Genomic DNA, 20247 nt, shown 5'->3' with positions numbered 1-20247 from the left:
TGCCTATGGCTGCTCACCCCAACCCCCTTGGGCAGCGGCCCCATATTCTGCCTGCATCCTTCAGGTTTCCCTTCTTGCTGCCAGGCTTCCTGCAAGGCAGCAATCCCCCAAGCCCTCCGATATGTAAGCACATGCACAGAGCTTTTCCCCAAACACAACGTGGACTAAGAAGGGAGGAGAGCAGGAGGGAGAGCGCTGCCCATCATCCCATGCACTGACCTTGCCCTGTTTGTTTTCTCTGGGGCAGGCTGAGCAAACAGTGAATGCTGGGGCCCCAGCTCCGCGTCCTGCTCAGTCACAGTAGGGCTGCGCTCCCGGCTGCCCACCATGAGGCTGCTGCTGCCTGTCCTGGTGCTGGCCCTGCTTGCCTCAACTCGTGCTGCTGAAGGTAAGCCCCAATCCTGCCCTGCTGACTGCCACGGGGATGGGGTGATGGTATGGATATCTCGGGTAAATCCTTGCTGCTGGGTCACGCAGCTCGTTGCGTGGCAGAGTGGGGAGAAGTGCCGCCCGGGTGCCCATGGAGAGGTTGGGGATGTCATCATGTTTGCCTTCACCCTACTGTGCTCCCTCTGTGCTCTTGCAGACTCCTGTGAAGGTCGCTGTGATGAGGGTTTCAACGCCTTGAAGAAGTGCCAGTGTGACACCCTCTGCAACTACTACCAGAGCTGCTGCACTGACTACTCCACTGTCTGCAAAGCCAAAGGTACCCTGCTGCCATCCATGTCCCCAGCCACCGGCCTCGGTGGTTCAGGGTTCCCAACAGTGTCCTGTGTCCATGGAGCAATGGCAGGACTGGGGTTTGGCACTAGAGTGCTGCAGAGCTCAGTACCTTGGCACATCCCATCACACTCAGTGCCCTGGGAGGACCCATAGCTGGCATGGGGACACCTGGGGCTCTGAGACCAACCTGTCCCCTCCACAGTGACACGAGGAGATGTCTTCGCCTTGCCGGAGGATGAGTACCTCGACTATGACCTCCCCGTTGACACTGGCACAGTAGGGCCCACAGGGACACTAGCACCCACAGAACACCCCACAGAACCGCACACGTCCCCGTTACCGACACGGGAGATCGACACGGCCACTGAGGAGACACCGGTAGAGACAGAGGTGCCCACACTCCACCCCACGACCACCACCACCACTGCGTCTTATGGGACCAGGAACCCGAGCTTGGAGGATGAGCCTGAGGAGCTGTGCAGCAGGAAACCTTTCAATGCCTTCACCGACCTGAAGAATGGCTCCCTTTATGCTTTCCGAGGTACCTACAGCCCTTTTTCTGGCAGCTCAATATTTCCCTTGCCACCTGGTGCTGGTCACTCAGCTCCCACCCCCCTCTTCTTCTCTCTTCCCAGGGAAATACTTCTATGAGTTGGACAAGTCCAGTGTGCGGCCCGGCTACCCCAAGCTCATCAGTGATGTCTGGGGCATTGAGGGCCCCATTGACGCAGCCTTCACACGCATCAACTGCCAGGGCAAGACGTATCTCTTCAAGGTGGGCAGAGCTCTCCTGGTCACAGCATCCACCTCCCCTTTCCCCACCCTGGGACTTTCCACATACACATGGTGGCTTCTGGGTGTCCCTACGTATGGTCATCCCCAGCACAGGTGTATCCACATACCTCTGGATGTCCCCATATCCCCATGGCCATGCCCAGCACACTCACACCCAGTGTCACCTTGCCAACTTGCCTGCTCCTCCCCAGGGCAGCCGGTACTGGCGCTTTGATGACGGAGCCCTGGACCCTGGGTACCCACGCGACATCTCCGAGGGCTTTGAGGGTATCCCCAATGACATCGACGCTGCCTTTGCCCTCCCAGCACACAGCTTCCACGGCAATGAGCGAGTCTACTTCTTCAAGGGTAACACAGCCAGCCCTCCTGATCCCCACGGAGGCCATGGGCAGGATGCTGCTCCCCCAGCTGCTGCTCAGCCCCGAGTACCACAGTGATACCCCATATCCTTCCTCTAGGTGAGTACTATTGGTCCTACGACTTCGCCCATCAGCCCACGCAGGCCGAGTGCGACGAGTCCTCTCCCTCCACCGTGTTCAACCACTACGCCTTCATGAACCGTGACAGCTGGGAGGACATTTTCTTTTCCCTCTTTGGTAGTAGGATGGGTAAGTGCTGGGACATCGAGTCCAACCGCCCGTCCCTCCCGACTGTACCCATTCACAGAATCATAGGTAGAATCTTTAATTTCGGAATGGACCTCCAGGGCCATCGAGTCCGATGGTCAACCCCTCCCCGCCGTGCCCCCTCATACAACCATTAAGGTTGGAAAAGACCTCTAAGATCACTGGGTGCAAACACCAACCCATCCCCACCACATCCACTCATAGAGACATTACATTTGGGCAAGATCCCAATGCAGATCCCATCGCACCAGGGACCCTTTGGAGCATCCCTGTGCCTCGGGGCAGGCACTGCAGGATGTCTGTGGGCCAGATGCCGGTGCCCACGTGTTGCTGCTCTCTAACTCATGCTTTCTGTCAGTTGGGGCGAGCAGCCCACGGCTCATCAGCAGGGACTGGCGGGGGGTTCCCAACGGACTGGATGCTGCCATGGCCGGCAGGATCTACGTGTCATCCCGGCAGCCCCGCAGGAGGAATTCCCGTCGCCACCGCAAGAGGTACAGGAACCATCGCACTCTGAATTTGGGTTTCTGGGGCTGGCTGAACAACGATTCCGAATCTACCGACACCGAAAGAGACTGGCTGTCAGGATCGCAGTGTGAGACCCTACAGAGCGTCTACTTCTTTGTAGGCGGTGAGTCTGGAGGAGAGTTGCCCCTTGGCGCTGGGGATGCTTTGGGACAGCGCGGGGCTGGCAGTGAGGTCTGACAGCTCCTTCTGTCCCCCCCCCAGACAAGTATTACCGTGTCAACCTGCGCACCAAGCGCGTGGATCTGGTGCAGCCCCGCTACCCGCGCTCCATCGCGCAGTACTGGCTGGACTGCCCGCAGCCCGATGAGGAGAGCACCTGAACAGGCCCCACCACGGCCACCAGCAGCACGGCACCTAGCTAGACCCAAATAAACCACCAGCGCCGTGTCCATCTGTCTGTCCATCAGGGCGAGGTCTGTGTGTTGTGCGGTCGCTGTAGCACGCCGTTGTCCCCCAAGTGTCCCTATCACGGTGTGAGTGCAGCGCTCAGATTAGCTCCTCCAGCCACTCCAAGGCCTCTTCCCACTGCAGCACAGGGATGGCTCCGGCAGCTGCAAGGCAGGATCACTGGGGTGAGGCCTGCAGTGTGCTGGGGTCGGGCTTGTAGCCCCACAGAGCCTGACCCCACCTCTGGGCTCTGGTGGTCCTGGCCACGGTGGGGCTGAAGGGACGACCCTTCCCTCGGTGCCCGCTGCCTCCTGGTTATCCCGTGGCACTGCATGCTGCCGCAGTGAGCTCCAGCTCCTGCCCTGGCTCCTGTTGTGAGGATGCATGAATGAAATCCCAACCTCCCCACAAGTCTGGGACTTTTTTTTCCTCGCTCTCAGCTCTCACCGCTTTCCCTTCTGCGGCCAACAGCTGGGCATGGTGCCATCATCCTGGGCAGGCAGCGGGAGGCTGGCGCTTCCCTTGTTGGGGACAGGCAGTATGTGGGAGCCAAGCAGAGCCATTGGATTGCCCCCGCACCCTGCCTCCCTCTGTAGTGGGACTGATCCTACCTGGGACACAGTGGCATTGGTGCAGCACTGGGGGCAGCTGGAGGCAGGAGGCAGCTTCTGCAAGAGGCAGAGGGCAGTGGGTGTTGGCACAGTGTCACCATGCGTCATGCATGGGGTCATCAGGGACTCACCGGCAGCTGATGTGCAGAGGTGGGCCTCATGTTGGAGTGCCGGGGCCATGAGGGGTGGCTGAGTGGGATGTGGATGCTCTGGTGTGGGGCCTGGCTGTGGGATGGGATTGTTGGCATGTCACCACTGCTGGGGCCTGGGAGCAGCTGGGGCTGCCTGGGGAGCAAAGGGAAAAGAGTAGGGCAGCAGAAGCCTCTCTGAACCCCACAGTCCTGGGAGAGGCACTGACACACCGGCTGCTGGAGACCCTCTGCTCATGGGTCCTGTGTGTCCTGAAGGACCCCCATACCTGAGCTGCTCATTTTCCACCACAAAGTCCCGCAGCAGGCCATAGAGGCTGGGCCAGGCTGGAGCTCCCTCCGTTGGGAGCTGCCCTTCAAGGGGGGGGCAGTGCAGCTCCCCAAGGCTGTACCTGCCCACCCAACCAGGCCCTGGCACCTCCCTGCTCCTGGGCAGGCTGAGCTGCTGCCGCAGGGAGAGGTTCTCCAGCTGCAGTGCCCGAATCTCCTCCTCTAAGGTTTGCAGCAGCTTCTCCCGAGGCACCTGGGAGCACCAGGGGATGGATCAGGGTGGGGGTTCCACGGTGGGGGCTGAGCATCCCACCCCTTCCCACAGCCATACCCTGTTGGCCATGGGTCTGGTGGTGACCCTGCGGGCTCTGCTGGCGTAGTGCAGCGTGCTCAGCGTCTCTGAGAGGCAGCGCGAGGATGGGGAGATGCAGGCGACCTGCCAACGAGTTGAGCCACCCTGTCCCCATTCAGTCTTCCCCTCTGTGGGCCTCCCTGGCTCCATGTACCTCCTCTCATACCATCAGTGTGACCCCTGAGCCGCCCAGTGAGCGGGCCAGCAACCGGGTAAGCTTGCTGTCCCGGTAGGGGATGTGCATCCGCTTTCCTCGGGGCTTGGCCAGCAGGGAGATGCAGTGTCCTACAGGAAGAATGAACTGCAGAGCATGCAGTGGGGTGGCAGTTGGGTTCTGCAGCCCACAGGGTCCCTCAGCTCTTACCCAGGGCCAGGAGGCTGCGGTTGATGTTGTTGGCCTCCACGGAGAGCTCCCCGCTGGAGCCGGTGTCCTTCACTCTCTCACTGCCGGCCAGATCCACAAAGCACAGTGTGCCCTGCTTGCTGGTGCCAGGCTGGGGAAGCACACTGTGGATGATGCTGCTGTCCTGCATCCCACCCAACCCTCCCTCGTTGTGTAAACCCCTGAGTTTGAGATGTGGTCTGTGCCGCTCTGCCCAGCACCATCAAAGCATCCTTGGGGCTGGAGGACCCCTCCCAGACCCCAATCCCCCATCCCTCCCTATGTCCCCATAGCAGGGGAAGGGCTCACTGCTCGGCTGTGGATGTGGATGGTCAGGATGGCGTGGCTGCGGCTCGAGTGCCCATTGAGGGCGTGCGCAGAGGTCCGTCGCCTTTGGGAACCTGCTGGAACAGAAAGTTGCAGGGGGACCTGGCGAGAACCCCCCATGCATACCCCAGCCTCACAGCCCAGCACCTTGCAGGAGCAGCTCGATGACAGCCTCCAGGCTCTCAAACTCCACGCTGAGCTGGTTTTCTACGTAGAAACCACGAGTTTTGCTCCAGCGCAGGGGTAGGGAGCGTGGCGGCCCTGCACTCAGCAGATCCCTGACCTTGGGAGTGGCAGAGGAGTCAGGAGATGTCAGTGGGGCTGGCAGTGGGGCTGGGTTGGTGCTCACCTGCTCGTTGTAGATCTCCAGGTAGGAGGCACTGAGCGCCAGGCCGGTGCCACGGCTCTGCTCCAGGAGACAGGAGAAGGACCGCTGCATCAGCCCCAGCAGCCCTGGGGCATCACTCTGAGGAGATGCCACGAGGTCAACAGATCACACCACATCAGCACCTGTCCTATTACTGGGTGCCAGCGTGGTACCTGTCCCAGAGGGCCCATCAGGGTGTAGGTTTTCCCTGAGCCTGTCTGTCCGTAGGCGAAAACAGTGCAGGAGAAGCTGGGGGAGATGCTGAACCTCAGGCATGGCCCCAGGTCGTGGCAGAGGGATGCCACCTCTCGGCACTGTCCGGGCAATGCAGACATCCTGGTGCCGTCTTTAGGGTGGGGGTCATATGGGGGCTCACCCTTCCACTGCCAGCTCCACCAGCTGCTGCATGCCGCTGCCCTCAAAGACGGCCTCCTGTGAGGCACCCGCATCAAAAACGGCACTGAAGGTGAAGGTGGCATCGTGCCTGGCTGCATTCACCTGGGCACGGGGACGGCGGTGGCTCAGGAGGGGGTCACAACCCCTGGCCCCACCGCGGGGAGGTGGCACTTACATGGACGGTGCCATTGCCCAGGCTGTGCACCGCGTGCCGGTCACCCCGACGCATCTCTGTGCAGGTTAGTGGTCGGACCCTGATTGGGGGGGACACACAGAGGTGACACTACGTGGGGATCCTCGGGGATCCCACTGTGATACTGGCCTGGGAAACAGGTGACACTGACCTCAGCACCACTCTCAGGCGTGTTTCTCTGCCCTCCTGCTCCTCGCCAGTGCTCCTGGGGGGAACAAGGGGCAGTGGGGTGGAGGAGGCACCCCTGGAAGAAGGACCTGAACATGCACGTTCCTCCTGCCCCACTGTGCCCCAGCAGATGGTAGGGAGTGATGTCCTACCATGTCCCCGTGCATGGACCCCCCTGTCCTTTCTTCCCTGGCCTTTTTTGCAGTGGCTTTATCAGTGGTGGCTGCTCAGGCCCCGAGCTCAGCCCCTTCCATTTCCCCCAGACTTACAGTTGCAGTTGGCTCCGTGGGAGCATTTTGGGCCGTGTTCCTGCTTGGGGCCCCCAGCCCCGCTCCTCCTCTGCCTCCATTCTCCCTCAGCACCCCTCGCTCAGGGCGACAGCAGTGCCTGTTTGGCCCCGGTGGGATCCACCAGCAGCCAGCTCTGTCTGCCCCACACAACCGGTACCACGGCTCCTGTTAAACATTGACTGGTGCCAGCCCTGCAGGAGAGTGGCATGGGGGGGGTGAGGCTGGGGGGCAGGCAACGGGTGCTGCATGGGGTCACTTCACCTCAGGAGGGATATAGAAGGTCTCAGCATCAACTGCATTTCCCAACTTAGTGACACTGGATCCCTGGGCCTCCTCCATGGCTGGGGTCCCTATGGATCCGATGGGGGAAAGGCTTTGGGAACCGTCGGGTTGCCCAGTACCTGGGTAAATTGGGGTTACTGGTGCTGGGAAAGCAGCTCCTGGAGCTGTCGGGTTGTCGGTACAGGGAACTGCTGGGATTATGTGACACTGAGGGCACTGACGATGCCCCCGGGATGCTGCCGTCGGAGGGCACCAACCGGGACCGGCCCCAGGGAACCGCCGGGGGGGAAAGGCAGGGAGGGGGGAATCGATGAGCACCGCCCGCTCGGGGCGGTCCCAGCCCACCGGGAGAGGATAAAAGCCGGGCTGGGAGCGGGGCCGGGGGAGCCGGGCAAGATGAGCGCTGCCCCAGGCACCTCCCGCGCCCCACAGCCGCTGCTCCGCTTCCCCGACGGGGCGGGCGGTCCTGCGGCGGGGACGGAGAACCGAGCTCCGGGGCCCTTCCCCTGCCCTGGGGGACCAAGGAAGAGGCGGCGGACCACGTTCAGCCGGGGGCAGCTGTCAGAACTGGAGAGGGCTTTCGCTGCTGTGCCCTACCCGGACATCGCCACCCGAGAACGCCTTGCTGAGCTCACGCAGCTGCCTGAGGCCAAGATCCAGGTGAGCAGAGCTGGGACCCCCAAAACCCCCCAACCTCCCTCCATCCTTCCCGAGGTCCCCATCCTGTATTCCCGCCCCGCTGAATTGTTCCCATAGTCTCATGGTTCCCCCCATTCCCTGACACAGGTTTGGTTCCAGAACCGCCGTGCTCGCAGGATCCGCAGCGCCAAACCGGAGCCACCACTGTCACCACCACCAGGGGAACAGGATCCGCCCGTGGTCAACCCCGAAAGCACCATCCCAGTCCCCACGCTGCCACCATCGAGAGCCCACAGCCCTGCATGGGGCCTCCCCACCTCGCTGGGCTCTATCTCTGACCTTATCTACAGTGCAGCCATCACCAATCTGGGCGAGCCGTAAGCGGGGTGCGCTGGGGCTTAATGCCCTGAGTTCATTAGGGTGTGGAATTACTGCTGGGCCCAGCGGTCCCTACGATGCCATCCAATATCCTAAATGCTGGTGCAGCCGTGACAGGGCCAGCTCCCAATCAGCCCCCCTAATACCAACTAATCTTTTGGAAAAAATACCTTAATCTGAGGCAGGATCCGCGGATGATTGTGGCGTGGCCGCCCCTAATCCTCAGGCACGTTTGCAGGTGCCGGCAGATTTCCCCGTATCAGATATTAAAGCGTGTTCACTGAAGGGCTTAGCTGCCATCAGAGCATTAATCACCGTGTCCAGCTGTGGCACAGTGCCCACCCAGCAGGTGTCTGAATCCCCGAGGCCCAGCAGAGCCCCCTCCCCTCTGCACGGCCATGGGGGCACTCAGCGAGTTCCGCTCTCTGCTCCACGGCACCCCAGGCTCCTTTTGGAGCTGCCTTCCTTCCTCAGCCAGAGAAAATGGGTTTGGTGTGAGCTGTGCTGGGAGTCAGGTGCCAACTCCAACGTGGTCACAGCGAGCGTTGTCATGCTGGACAGATCTGTGTGGAAGGCAACCATCATCACATACTGTCAAGCTGACAATGAGTGAGTACTGCTCTCCCTAAAACGGGCAGGGGACCAGGTGGGAGCAGGAAGGACAGGCTAAGAAAGAGCCCTGGTTTGCACAGGAGACAGCAGGATGTGATGCAGAGGGAGAGGGAAGATTCATGGCTGGCTGTGATGTCTTTTAGAGGCCAGGTTAGCGTGTTGCATGGCAGGATGGAGGTTGAAAACATACACTGTTACTTAATTCTATAATAAAATGACAGAAACTTTACAGAGTAACTGAGACAGCAACAGCTTGTAACCTCCTGTGTGCCGGGGTGGTAACATCCACTAGAGGACAGTCCAGAGATAAGATGCCCCAAACAAATGGCTCGTGTAGTGGGCAACAGCCTCCAGCAGGAGCCTCAATTGCAGGGGATGTGTGTGGCTATAGTTTCCCAAGGTCTCCTTCAATCGTGCGCACCATCACATACAGTTCAGCCAAGCCAACCACCGAGGCCACAATCACTGCTGACAGGACACGCTGTGGGTACAAAAAGAAAGAAAAGTGACCGTGTGTGTGTGTGTGTGTGTGTGTGTGTGGTTGAGCTGCTGCCTGGTGCTGGGCAGCATCTGCTGCTCCTGCCAACAGGTTCTGAGCTGGTTCTGAGGCCGTGGCCACTCACCGCCGCTGTCTCCACAAAGAGATACTGGCTGCCCAGGTATGTGCAGGCAAACGCAGCCACCACGGTGACAAAGAAGTTGAATATGGTGACGACTACAGCTTTAACAGAGCGAACTGGAGAGAAACGGGAGAGAGGAGGGATTGGTGAGAGGCAAGCTGTAATCCTGCTGGCTGAATCTGCCTGTGACTGCCTCAGCTGGGCTACAGGAATGCTTGAAAATTCACGTTTTACACCTCTAGAAATACTTTTCAGAACTACAGACTGGCCGCTCCTTTACTGGAGGAATACTTTGAGCATTTCAGGGAGGTGCTGTTGCTCAGAGAGGGAAGGGGTGGCTGAGGCCAACCACTAGTGATGTGATGGCTCCTGTGCCCAACTGCTCTGCTGTTGTACCAACTTCTCTGCTACGTACCATCAGGTGTCAGCAGGACAAACAGCCACTCACCTTGCCTCCCGAATTCAGCTAATGTCCCATGGTTCATATCCTAAAAGAAGGGATTAAAACAACTTGTGTTCCACTGTATTTTAACATTATTTGCAGAATAAAAGCAATAGCAAAACCCTGTCCAGTTTCTAAGACCTGCTGAGAGCTCTGGACAGCTTCTGCTGGGCCTTGGCAGCTGTTGGATGGGCTGCAGGGGAGCAGCAATTCCACAGGGCCCACATTTTTCTGGATTTATGCTTGCGGTCTGATTCATTGACAGTGAGAAGGGAAATTTCTAATCAAAGCATTTCTTGGGGTTTGAGCATGTTCTCAGATGGAGATTTGTATTTAACAGACCTTAGAGGGTCTTGCCTTGAATTGTGATGTGATAGCAGGCAATGCCCACATACACATGGGAGCATCCTGAACTTAGAAAGCCAGACTCAAACAAGAGATTGAGAGCATCAGCTTCTGCTCTTCATGTGAGCATCAGCTTGAAGATGAACTGATGTGTAACACCAACCCGGCAGCCTGGCTACTTTATTATTTTGCCCCTAAGATAGAGATGGATTTTCTTCCAACTTCCCCCCAGTTTTGCCTCAGGAGCACTGAAGGCACAGTGTTCACAGAATCGCAGAACATCCTGAGTTGGGAAGGGATCCATAATGATCATCAAATCCAGCAGAGAGAGCTGTCCAGCTGCTTCTTGAACTCCAGCAGCTCAGTTCCATGTCTGCTGCCCTAGGGAACTTGTTCCAGTGCCCCAACACTCTTTGGTAAAGAACGTTTTCCTGATATTCATCCTGAACCTCCTCTGCAATTGGACATGCTAGCGGGGGTTGGATTCCCATCCCTAGGTGGGAATTCTCCCTCCAGGCCCCTCACCTGCCTGGTGACGTTGCGGGTCATCCGCCGGTACTCCTCATTGGCCAGCTTAGCCTTTATCTGCTCCAGCCTGGCCACCAGCTCGGGGTTCTGGGGGAAGTCCGAAATCACAGTGAGGGCCTCGGGAGGTGGTGGCAGATCCCAGCCCTTCCCCAGCCCTCACCTACCCGCGGCTGCACCGGCACTTCGGGCAGGGCGATGTCGCTGTCTCTCAGGAGCTCGTAGAGGAACAGCGGGGATCCTGCGGAGGGCAGAAAGGGGCGGTTAACGGTGACGCGCGGTGCGGCGAGGTGCGGCCCAATAGGCCTCGCGCGGCCTACCTGCCTCCCGCAGCCCGCTGTGCAGCCTCCGCAGCAAACTGAAGGGCACCACGGAGCCTTTGGAAGCCACGGCCTCCCGCAGCTCGTCCCGCAGCGTGGCGGGAAGCCCGGACAGCTCCTCGCTTTCCACCGCCCGCCTGAGCCGCGCTCCGGCCCGAATCGCCGACGCCATCTTGCCCGGCTGGTCGCCTAGGCAACGCGAAACACCATAGAGCTCCGACGTGCCGGCGGACTAGAGCGCCGCCGGGGGAGGAAGTGGGAGGGAGGCACTTCCGGGAAGCGGAGGACCGGAAGTGGGCCCGCGTTGTAGTGTGGGCCGGCGGCGGGATGTCGGGCGGCGCGGCACGGCGGTACTTGGCGGCGGCGCTGGGTCGGTGCCGTGCCCGCGGGCTGCCGCTGTGGGAACCTCTTTGGGAGCCGCTCCCGACCCGCGTACCGCGGGCTCTGAGCGGGGGCAGCGTCGCGGCCCTCTCGCTGCTGCCGCGGAGGCACCTGTCGTCGCGGTGAGGCCTGTGAGGGGCGGGCGTGACGGCGGGGTTCGGGTGGGTCGGAGGTTATTGGGGCGTGTGAGGTCCTTTGGTGTGCGTGGGGGGGTCTGGGAGTGTTCAGGTGGGTCTGGGGGTGTTCGAGTGGTTGAGGGGTTGTTGGGGCGGGTGCAGGGGTGTCGATGTGGTTGAATTTTGGGTATTTTTGTGGTTGGATTTGTGAGGGGGTGTTGGTGTATCAGGTTTTTTTTGGTGCGTTTGAGGAGTGTCGGGGGTGAATGAGGGGGTATTGGGGTGAGTGATGGGGTATTGGAAGGGGTTTTGGGTTGCATCAGATGTTTTTGGGATGCGTGGGGTTGTTTGGGTTGTGCTTGGGTTTGAGGGAGGGGCATTCAGGTGAGTCAGGGACCCCAGGGGCAGGTGGAGGATGTTAGAGTGCTTGGAGAGGGGTTACTGGGAGGCTGGGGGTGACTGGGTGTGACTGGAAAAGGGAGGGAGGTTTGAGGAGGGGGGGCACTGGGGCAGAGGGCAGTAGGTGCTCATGGGAATGTGTGAGGTACAGGGAGGGGGCTCTGGTGCTATGCATAGTGCTCCCAGCTCTGGGCACGTTGCCCAGCATGGCCCATGTGCTGCCCTGCACAGCCAGCAAAACCTCTGTCCGCTCCTAGGAACCGTCTGGAGGGCAAAGTGCTGGAGACAGTGGGAGTGTTTGAGGCACCAAAGCAGCATGGCAAATACGAGACGGGTCAGGTGAGCTGTCCTGGGGAGCAGAGCATGAGAAAGAGCTTCTGCTCATCAGAAGGCTGTGGCATAGCAGTGGAAGGCCAGAAGTGTCACAGTTTGGTGTTTCTTGTGTCTGCTGCGTTGGCAGTTTGTCAGTCATCTGACAGTAGCAAGTTGATAAGAATCTGCAACATGCCACGTCTGTTCATACGGTGGTATTTGCTCTCCAGTTTTAATTTGTTTTCTCCCTTTAGCAGCAAAAGAGAGAATTGCTGAATCTGAGAAATAGCTAACCTCATTTCTGCATATACGACTCTCACATGTTTCTGTGTTTCTGAGCAGTCTTCCATCCCTCTCTCCTTTCTGCACTTCTTTTGATCCACTACTTTATTCAACCATTTGTTTTATGGGATAGAGGCAAGGCAAACTTGTACTCGTTTCAAATTATGTTCCCTCTGTGTTTCTGCTGTAGTGATTGTCCTGTATTCCCATGTAACAAATTCTACTTTAGTTAACAGATATTTTTTTCTTTTGATACTTTCCAAAAGAGGCCTCGTGGGTTTGTGCTTTCTGTTGTATCTAAGAGTGAAGTTTGCTGTGTATTCAAATGCAACTGTTTGTTCCTTTCAGCTATTTCTTCACAGTGTGTTTGGCTATCGAGGAATAGTTCTGTTTCCCTGGCAAGCTAGGCTCTATGATCGAGATGTTGCTTCTCCTGTCACAGAAAAGTAAGAATTCTTTCTAGTTTATGCAGTTATATTGACACTTATTAGCAAGTTTCGTGCTTGAAGCAATGAAGTTTTTTAAGGAGAACATTAGTATGGTTCTGTTTTATGTGAGGGTAAACTGGAATAGATGTGCTCAAACAAGATACTGCAGTAATTTTCTGTTAATTAGAGGCAGGATGATGGAAGGACGAAGGAAGAGAGTGTGTGTGTGTGAGAGAGTGAGAAATTGGAAAAGGAATTGAATGACTGTGAAATGTATTTTAAGAAGTTATTGTTATGAATGTGCTCGGTCCTGGTGACAGCAGTTTGCTGCCATCCTGAAGTGAACTCCTTCCCCTTGTGAGCAGCAGATGAAGCAGGGGTTGGTGAGCACACACTGGAGCTCAGCGTTCTGCTTTTCTGTTTAGGAGCGAGAATGTAGCAGGCCATGGTTCCAAAGAGGTCAAGGGCAAAACACATACTTACTATCAGGTGCTAATAGATGCTCGGGACTGTCCACACATTGTAAGTAACCAATATCATCCTGGTATTGAAATTAAGGTATCTTCTCCAGTGTGAATGCTTTTCTTCCAGTGGCTATAAATCTATGTAGTTACTGTTCATCAAGTCATAACTTTCCCTGAAAGTATCCTGGAATGTCGTGTGCCTGTTTTCTGGATTGTTTTTCCCCTTTCTAACCTTATTTCCTCATCCTTTTGGTGTTTCTATTTTGTTATGTGTAGGCAATTGTGAGTTGCAGTACTGAGAATGTTTTTGAATTGAGGGAAGAATTAGTCTAGAAATATTAGGAGGTGAATCGGTCAAATGAAACAATTGTAACGCACTTTAGAAAGAGCAACAGTAAACTGAAATGTCACTGGAAACTGGCCCCCAAAAATCTGCAATGAAAGACACAAACCTTCCTTTTCTCAGTCCCAGAGGTCGCAGACAGAAGCGGTGACGTTCCTGGCAAATCACGATGACAGCAGAGCCCTCTATGCCATACCAGGTTAGTGAAATGCACTTCTGACTGCTGTGGAGATGTGATTACTCATGGAATGAGCACAAAAAAAGTCACACAGAGCCAGCTGCTACCAGTGCAGCACTGCATGTAGGACATTGCTGTAGTAGAGCTGCTTGTGGTGTGGGGCCCTGTTTGAAGTTTGTCAGACTGTGATAAAGGCATGGCTGCTCAGAGCTGCTGAGACATAGATGCCATATGCATGCTCTGTCGCATACAGGCCATTCTGCTTTGCTCCCAGGACCACTGGCTCTCTCTCTGTCCTATGTGTTTCCTGTCCAAACGCCTTTTGTGGCTGTACAGTCACTTTGCAGCCCCTATCTGGAATTCACCCTGTGGAGAAATCTCACAGCTGAGGTTATTGGTAGCCAATTTCCTCCCATCGTGCTTGCAATCATAGTTCTGGCATTGGTTTCTGCTGCCAAAATCCTTTTCTTCTTGCAAGTGTAATCTGTTTCACTGTCAGGGGACTTCTGAGCAGCTCTCTGCTGGAGATGTTCCATGGCTCTGGGGGATTCTTTTTCAGGTTTAGACTATGTAAGCCATGAAGATATCCTTCCCTACAGCTCCACTGATCAAGTGCCCATCCAGCATGAGCTCTTTGAGAGGTTTCTCATGTATGACCAAACAAAAGGTAATCTTTGGCCTCATGGTGCTGTACTGTATCTAAAATCCATCCATCATCTTGGACACAGTATAAAACTTAGGGTCTGCTGTGGATTTTCGTTACACTAAAGCTTCTTTTAAGTTATTTTTGTGACTGTGTTGTTACAGTATACTTAAGTACTCCTTCCCTGCTTGCAGTTCCACCTTTTGTAGCACGGGATACACTTTGTGCATGGCAGGAAAAGAACCACCCCTGGTTAGAGCTCTCTGATGTGCACCGGGAAACCACAGAGAACATTCGAGTCACAGTCATCCCTTTCTATATGGGCATGAGGGTAGGTCTGTGTTACATCTTGCTGTTCTGTGATCTGTTTAACTTGTATGTTTTGGGTTTTTTTTTGTTTGTTTTAAGGCCTGTTTACTGACTGAAAGTATTTTTTGCTTACTGGAGAAATCACTTTTTGGCCCCATTTGCAATTTCATTGTCCAGCTTATGTATGAGCACGAAACTGCTTTGTCATAACTCCTTGGGGAATAAGTCCTGTGCTTGGATTTCTCTTGTTATTTGTTGGGTAGGAAATACCCTGGACTTTCCTGCTAAACACTGACAGGAAGATATTTAGGAATGCTTATAAATTTGTCCTTTACTGTACCAGATATGTGTGTAATATTACTCCAGCAGACATCTTTGGTGCCACGAGCCTGTTATCCTGCCCAGCAGTGAGATGCTGTGGGTGTTGACCTCTGTATCCTATCTTGAATGGAGGTTAGAACCCTCTGGATTTAATACACAACCATTCGCTCTTCATAGTGTAGCATCTTGACGTGGACCATTCGAGACAATAAGGCTGTAATGGGCTTCTAAGCCAGGAATTACAGCAGCAGTTTGGTTTCTGAGTCTGGAGGAGTACAGCTGTGCTGTGATGGGTGAATGTTCTGGTTTGAAATTGCAGCTTCCGTGGGCTCCAGCTGATTTTTGCCCTGACCTGTCAGAAAAACAGGTGCCTGAAGGCAAGGAAATGGGTGTTTGTGGATCTGTGAAGTGTGTGTAATTAACAAGGAGATCCACTCTCCTCTGTAGTCATGAGATCTGCAAATCTCCCACCTCATGACTGTGTTTAGAGCAGAGCCAGTGCCAGGCAGCAACTGCTGGACTGCTTTGGAGAGCAGCTGTCTGTGCTCACGTGAGTTGTCTGCATCACGCTGGCATGGAGAGAGAGCTCCTGTGCTTGTGCTGTGCTGACAGCTGAAGAGGTTTTGGCACTGAGCATTGAAGGGCAGCTGCTAAAGTCTTTTGTTTCTCTTGACAGGAAGCCCAGAATTCCCATGTCTACTGGGTAAGTGCCTTTTGTTTTGTGGAGCAGCTAAAGGGAAGGAGTTTATTTGCTGTGGCATCATTGCTGTGTGATAAACTCTGAGGGAGAGAGTAGCCCTTGCCTGGCAGCTGTTTCCCAGTACTGGCTATGGGTTATCAATTATTTGCAGCTGATTCTAGTTCTTGATGACAGTTTTTCTTCTGTCCAGTGGCGTTACTGTATTCGCTTGGAGAACCTTGACAGTGAAGTGGTGCAGCTCCGAGAAAGGCACTGGAGGATATTCAGCTTATCTGGCACCCTGGAAACAGTCCGAGGCCGTGGTGTTGTTGGAAGGGTAGGTATTGTGCAGCTGGATTGATTTGCCAGTGAATTGCTTAGTGGGCAATAGAAGTAGAATAGAAAACAGGAATGGAAGGAAAAAAAAAACCCAGAACAGAAGCTTTTTATGTGATGCTTGTATATGTGAACTGGAACTTCACACAGAATGTTCCTAAATTACTGACACTGGGAAAACTGGACTAATACATGAGACTGGTGTTACTCTCTGGGTGTTTTGTTCTCCATGGAGTTGGGAGAGATGCCGAGGCGTTAAGAAACAGAAAAGAGGAACTGGTGCTAAATAACATTTCTGAAGGTTGTGTATGCATCTCTGGTTTTCTTCTTGGTGTGTAAATTTCCTGTTGACACCTGTCTGTGGAGGAATCATAAGATCCTTTGCTGATGTAGAGTGGTCTCTTGTTTTCTCAGGAGCCGGTGTTATCCAAAGAACAGCCAGCATTTCAGTACAGCAGTCACGTCTCCCTGCAGGCATCCAGTGGTCACATGTGGTAAGAAACACTTATTACTGCAGTAGTGGTTTAGATACAGGATCCCACAGCGCTCGACTGGGACACAGTTTGCAGTCTGAAGTGGTGGCTTGAAGTGAACTGGATGGGATTTGTTAGTTAGAGTGGGTCTTTGTGTAAGCTTCTTCATAGTAGTAATCCCAGTTAGGGGTAAGAAGATCTGCTGATTTCCTGCACTAAGAAGGCTCTAGGCTAATTATCCTCCTTCTCTGATCTTTGCTGAACTGGATTTGAAAAGACATGAAGCAGTACTGCTTTACTCAGTTTCCCTTTCAGTCCTTGGCAGGAGGCTCCGTGCTGGCGTTCTCTGGGCAGCAGAGGTGCTGTGTGGTGGTGCTCCCTCTTTGGGGGGGGCTGCTCTTTCACTGGGCTTGGATTCTGCTCCTGCAGTGCATTTTTGTGTTCACAAACAATTGGCACGTGGGGTTACTCCCAGTTTAGGCCAGCTAAGACCTTCGATTTAACTGGCATCCAGGTTCTCTCTTCTGTAAGGGCAGGTGGGGAAGCGCTCAGCCCGAGTTATTCTGCTCTATTGCATGGTTAAAGCAGTTTCCTTTTGTTTTGCATTTCAACTAGGTTAGCACATCTAGTGTTGTCTCTGGACAATAAATGTGCAGCCACCTCTTGCCTGCTGTGTGACAGGTCTCTGGCTTGTGCTTTTTGAGTAAATCTGTTTCAGATGTTAAGCTGTTTTGAAACTGCCTTTGTCTGAGTTGGGAAAAGCTCAAGAGCAGCTCTTTACCTATAGGCTATACCCTAGTTTGACATTATGCAATTTAATTGCCTGAACGTATGCCCTGAGGAATAAAAACAGTCGTAGTGTTGTTTATTTTCCCCTCTGTCATGCATCCTGAAAAGAAGGCAAAGGCTCTGAAGTTCAGGGCAGTGAGAATAACAGGGCCGTGGCAAATTCTTTTTGTGTTCAAGAACAGGTAGATTCAGTTCCTCCACACCCTTTCTGAAGGGCAAAGTAGACAAAATTGGCAATTGCTTCTGTAATGGGATTTCATATTAACACAGACAACTACTGGAGCTTCTGCCAAGAAATGCAAATCAGAGTTTACTTGCAATCATTTTGTAAAAATAGTTCGGATGGTTCCATCTCCTCTGGGGTGGGTGTGAGATAAACACTGCTGCAGATGCTTGGAGTGCATTTACCTCCAGGAGGCTCCAATCATGACATCTTTATTCAGGAAATGTGTATTAGAGATGTGATGTAAACTGCCCAGGAGTCTTCCAATAAGTGAGTCATCCTGGCAAACAGATGCTGAACCAGCTCCAGTCCCTCAGCAGGATATGGAAGAGATGTTTCTTAGCGCCTAGTGATGATTCCTAGCTGTGTCTCTCCCTGGCCTCAGCGAGATCTCTACCATTATTTTGCAGGGGTACTTTTCGATTTGAGAGGCCTGATGGCTCCCACTTTGATGTCCGAATCCCACCCTTTTCTCTGGAAAGCAACAAAGATGAGAAGACCCCCCCCTCCGGCCTGCACTGGTAGAGCAGATTGAGTGCTGAGACCCACAGAGAACTGTGTGTGTTGTAGATCTTTACCTTCCCTCCTCATGCTGCAGCCAGGAGAATGGAGCTTTTAAACATTTTAAACATTTCACTTTTAACCATTGTCTAACGAGGAGGCTCTTTTTTTCAACTTTAGTACTGGCTCTCTCAGGCTGCTTGTAAACATAAGCTGTGCTACAATTAACCCTTCCCTTTGTGGCACCTGCTGGGGTTGGACCTGGGCAATGTAGATCTGTGTGGCTGCAGAAGACTGGCCCCCTCAGCAGGCCTGGCCCCTCTCCAATGTGTTGTGAATTCTCTGCAATGTGAGGTTTCTCTAATAAACTGGCCCTTCCAGTTGCAACCAGTCTTCCTTTATAAACTAAGGCCTAGAAGTTGCCTCCAGCTTGCCCTGGCTTCTTGCTCCTCTTCACCCTTGTGCAAAGCAGAGTCAGCCCAAACTTCTTGCTGCTTCAGAAGGCAGCGAGGAGGATGTCTTAGGGAGAAGAAATGAACTGCTGTACATCCTGACGAGGCGCAGCCTTCTTGCAATGCTGCTGCTTTCGGGGCTTTAGCCAGTGTGTGGCAGAGCAGCCTTGTAAGCTATGCTCCTTGCTTTGCAGCTTGCCTGAGCTATGCGCTGGGGAGGTGATGCAAAGCCTGTTTTGTTGGAGAAGAGAGCATAGAGAGGGAAAGGTGTGTTGGCAGGTAGTGCTGAGCAGGCAGACACGGTGCCTTTTGAGCGTGCAGCACTGGGCTGCATGATGCAATAGTCCAGGGGAGCTGAAGGGCACATGAACAGCAGCCCCCCATGTCCTGAGGGCTTACCTACCTCTAGCAATACATGATGTAGCTCTGTGTTTTCTTGGCAGTTTTTGCTCTGAGAGGAATACTTTTACCCAGAAAGCAGTCACCCACAATGAGGTAGTGCTTGGCTTTTGCTCCTGCTTGCTCATTTCAGTACGGTGTGATTGTTATTATTATATTTTTTTTGGTAGTCTGCACAGGGGGCCTTGCCAGAGTGCAGGCACAGGTTGGTGAAATACTTGTAAGCTTACAGTGCGAGGGTTTGTGGGAATTTTGCTTTTACCTGTGAAGGGCCTGGTCTCAGTGCACATCAGGTGTTAATATTCTTCACCAGCCTGAACTGCTCTCACCAGCTCCAAGGATTGCAGAGATCAGACATCAGCTTCTTCTGCTGCCCCTGGATGTCCTAGGCCCGGCCCTGGGTGACTTGTAGGGGCAGAGGTTGCCTTGTAATGGGAAACCTAGGTGGAAAAAGTTTCAAACCATGCTCCTTCCCCTGGTTTTGCATAAATGGCAAGGGATGAATAACTTATGGCCTGTTTTTCCTGCTCCAGAAGTATCCCAGTTACCTCACGTCCTCTTCCCTCCACGTTTGGCTCTATATGGCAGTGCCACGTGGTCAGACAGTAGGAGAGACTGTGTGCTGCCCAGCAGCTAATGAACACCCATATAGGGAGAATTAATTACTAATGCTTAAACAGTGTTTATTTGTCACTGGTCTCTTAATTTTGTGACTTCTTTCCTGTCAGGTAGGACGTGATCTACATTGCTTTTAGTTAGAAGGTTTGGACCGCTTGTTTTAGGAGTAGGTAAGGATTGGTAAAGAGCGGCTCTCAGTTGACCCTCCCTCATGCACCACTGTTGTGCTGTTTTCTTTGCAGGAGAAAAGAAGGGAATAACACAGTGCTGGGGGGGGGGGGGGCAATTCCTGGCTCTTATTTCTTTTTTTCCTCCTTTGCAATCGTTCAGTGGAGAACAGAGAAGCAGCCGCCCTGCTTCTCTTGAGTTACTGACTTCATCTTTCCTGGCAATAGCAACACTATTGTAAATATTTAACCTTACCAGCTCACCTGCTTGCGTTCTGAGGGTGGTGTGGGCCTAACGCTTCCAATAGCAAGGGCAGTTGTGCTTCTGACAGATGGTGTGGGCCTGGGGGTACGACAGAACCTTGCTGTGCCAATCAGCGTGCAGTGTTGCCACAGCACACAGGGCTGGCATGGGGAGCACGGAACGCTGCTGCCCGATCTGTGTGTGGAGCAGGACAGGACCAGCCCCAGGCCTGGCTTTGGGGCTCTTCCTCAGTCCCCCTTCCCACACCCAGCGGCTCTCCTGAAAGGGGCTTTTCTCTCCTCTGTAAATATCTGTATAAAGAACTCCTCAATAAAGCGCTGAAGGAACGGCTGGGCGTCCTGCCTGTCATTTCCCCCGCGTGCAGCCCCATAAATGCTCCGCCATGCTGCACGGCCATCATCCCCCCTCCCCCCCCCCGCGCCCGGCGCGTGGCGCCAGCCGC

At 54.3% G+C, this 20247-nt stretch overlaps 5 protein-coding genes across 5 annotated transcripts; 3 read left to right on the top strand and 2 right to left on the bottom strand.

The window, feature by feature from the left end:
• The first annotated feature begins 268 nt into the window (after nt 1-268).
• Nucleotides 269-3063, top strand: VTN (vitronectin). Its single transcript, XM_042879401.1, has 8 exons — nt 269-388; nt 587-706; nt 926-1264; nt 1359-1498; nt 1710-1866; nt 1977-2126; nt 2503-2775; nt 2874-3063. Exons 1-8 carry the CDS (start codon nt 328-330, stop codon nt 2990-2992), a joined length of 1359 nt encoding a protein of 452 aa, XP_042735335.1. The 5' UTR covers nt 269-327; the 3' UTR covers nt 2993-3063.
• Nucleotides 2235-7034, bottom strand: KIF12 (kinesin family member 12). The gene is given in 17 exon segments (XM_042879403.1): nt 2235-3223; nt 3301-3428; nt 3507-3727; nt 3802-3955; nt 4089-4342; nt 4421-4525; nt 4608-4726; nt 4806-4935; nt 5133-5224; nt 5298-5616; nt 5691-5766; nt 5894-6015; nt 6089-6167; nt 6258-6311; nt 6544-6665; nt 6667-6707; nt 6822-7034. Coding segments are annotated over 17 exon segments (2163 nt in total). The 5' UTR covers nt 6904-7034; the 3' UTR covers nt 2235-3158.
• A 208-nt stretch (nt 7035-7242) lies between these two features.
• SEBOX (SEBOX homeobox) lies at nt 7243-9663 on the top strand. The gene is made up of 2 exons (XM_042879949.1): nt 7243-7506; nt 7633-9663. The coding sequence occupies exons 1-2, from the start codon at nt 7243-7245 to the stop codon at nt 7864-7866; spliced, it is 498 nt and encodes a 165-aa protein (XP_042735883.1). The 3' UTR covers nt 7867-9663.
• On the bottom strand, nt 8665-10930 carry TMEM199 (transmembrane protein 199). Its single transcript, XM_042879704.1, has 6 exons — nt 10728-10930; nt 10575-10648; nt 10408-10497; nt 9544-9583; nt 9099-9211; nt 8665-8956 (listed from the first exon to the last, which is right to left on the bottom strand). The coding sequence occupies exons 1-6, from the start codon at nt 10897-10899 to the stop codon at nt 8861-8863; spliced, it is 585 nt and encodes a 194-aa protein (XP_042735638.1). The 5' UTR covers nt 10900-10930; the 3' UTR covers nt 8665-8860.
• A 124-nt stretch (nt 10931-11054) lies between these two features.
• Nucleotides 11055-18291, top strand: POLDIP2 (DNA polymerase delta interacting protein 2). Its single transcript, XM_042879482.1, has 11 exons — nt 11055-11230; nt 11881-11962; nt 12566-12663; nt 13071-13167; nt 13576-13651; nt 14190-14297; nt 14468-14604; nt 15580-15606; nt 15794-15919; nt 16333-16412; nt 17814-18291. The coding sequence occupies exons 1-11, from the start codon at nt 11055-11057 to the stop codon at nt 17926-17928; spliced, it is 1122 nt and encodes a 373-aa protein (XP_042735416.1). The 3' UTR covers nt 17929-18291.
• The last annotated feature ends 1956 nt before the right edge of the window (nt 18292-20247 follow it).

The sequence above is a fragment of the Lagopus leucura genome, unplaced genomic scaffold (assembly GCF_019238085.1).
Source record: "Lagopus leucura isolate 7727_CA_CO unplaced genomic scaffold, USGS_WTPT01 Super-Scaffold_100024, whole genome shotgun sequence".
NCBI lineage: Eukaryota > Metazoa > Chordata > Aves > Galliformes > Phasianidae > Lagopus > Lagopus leucura.
This window is presented reverse-complemented; position numbering and strand designations above follow the sequence as displayed.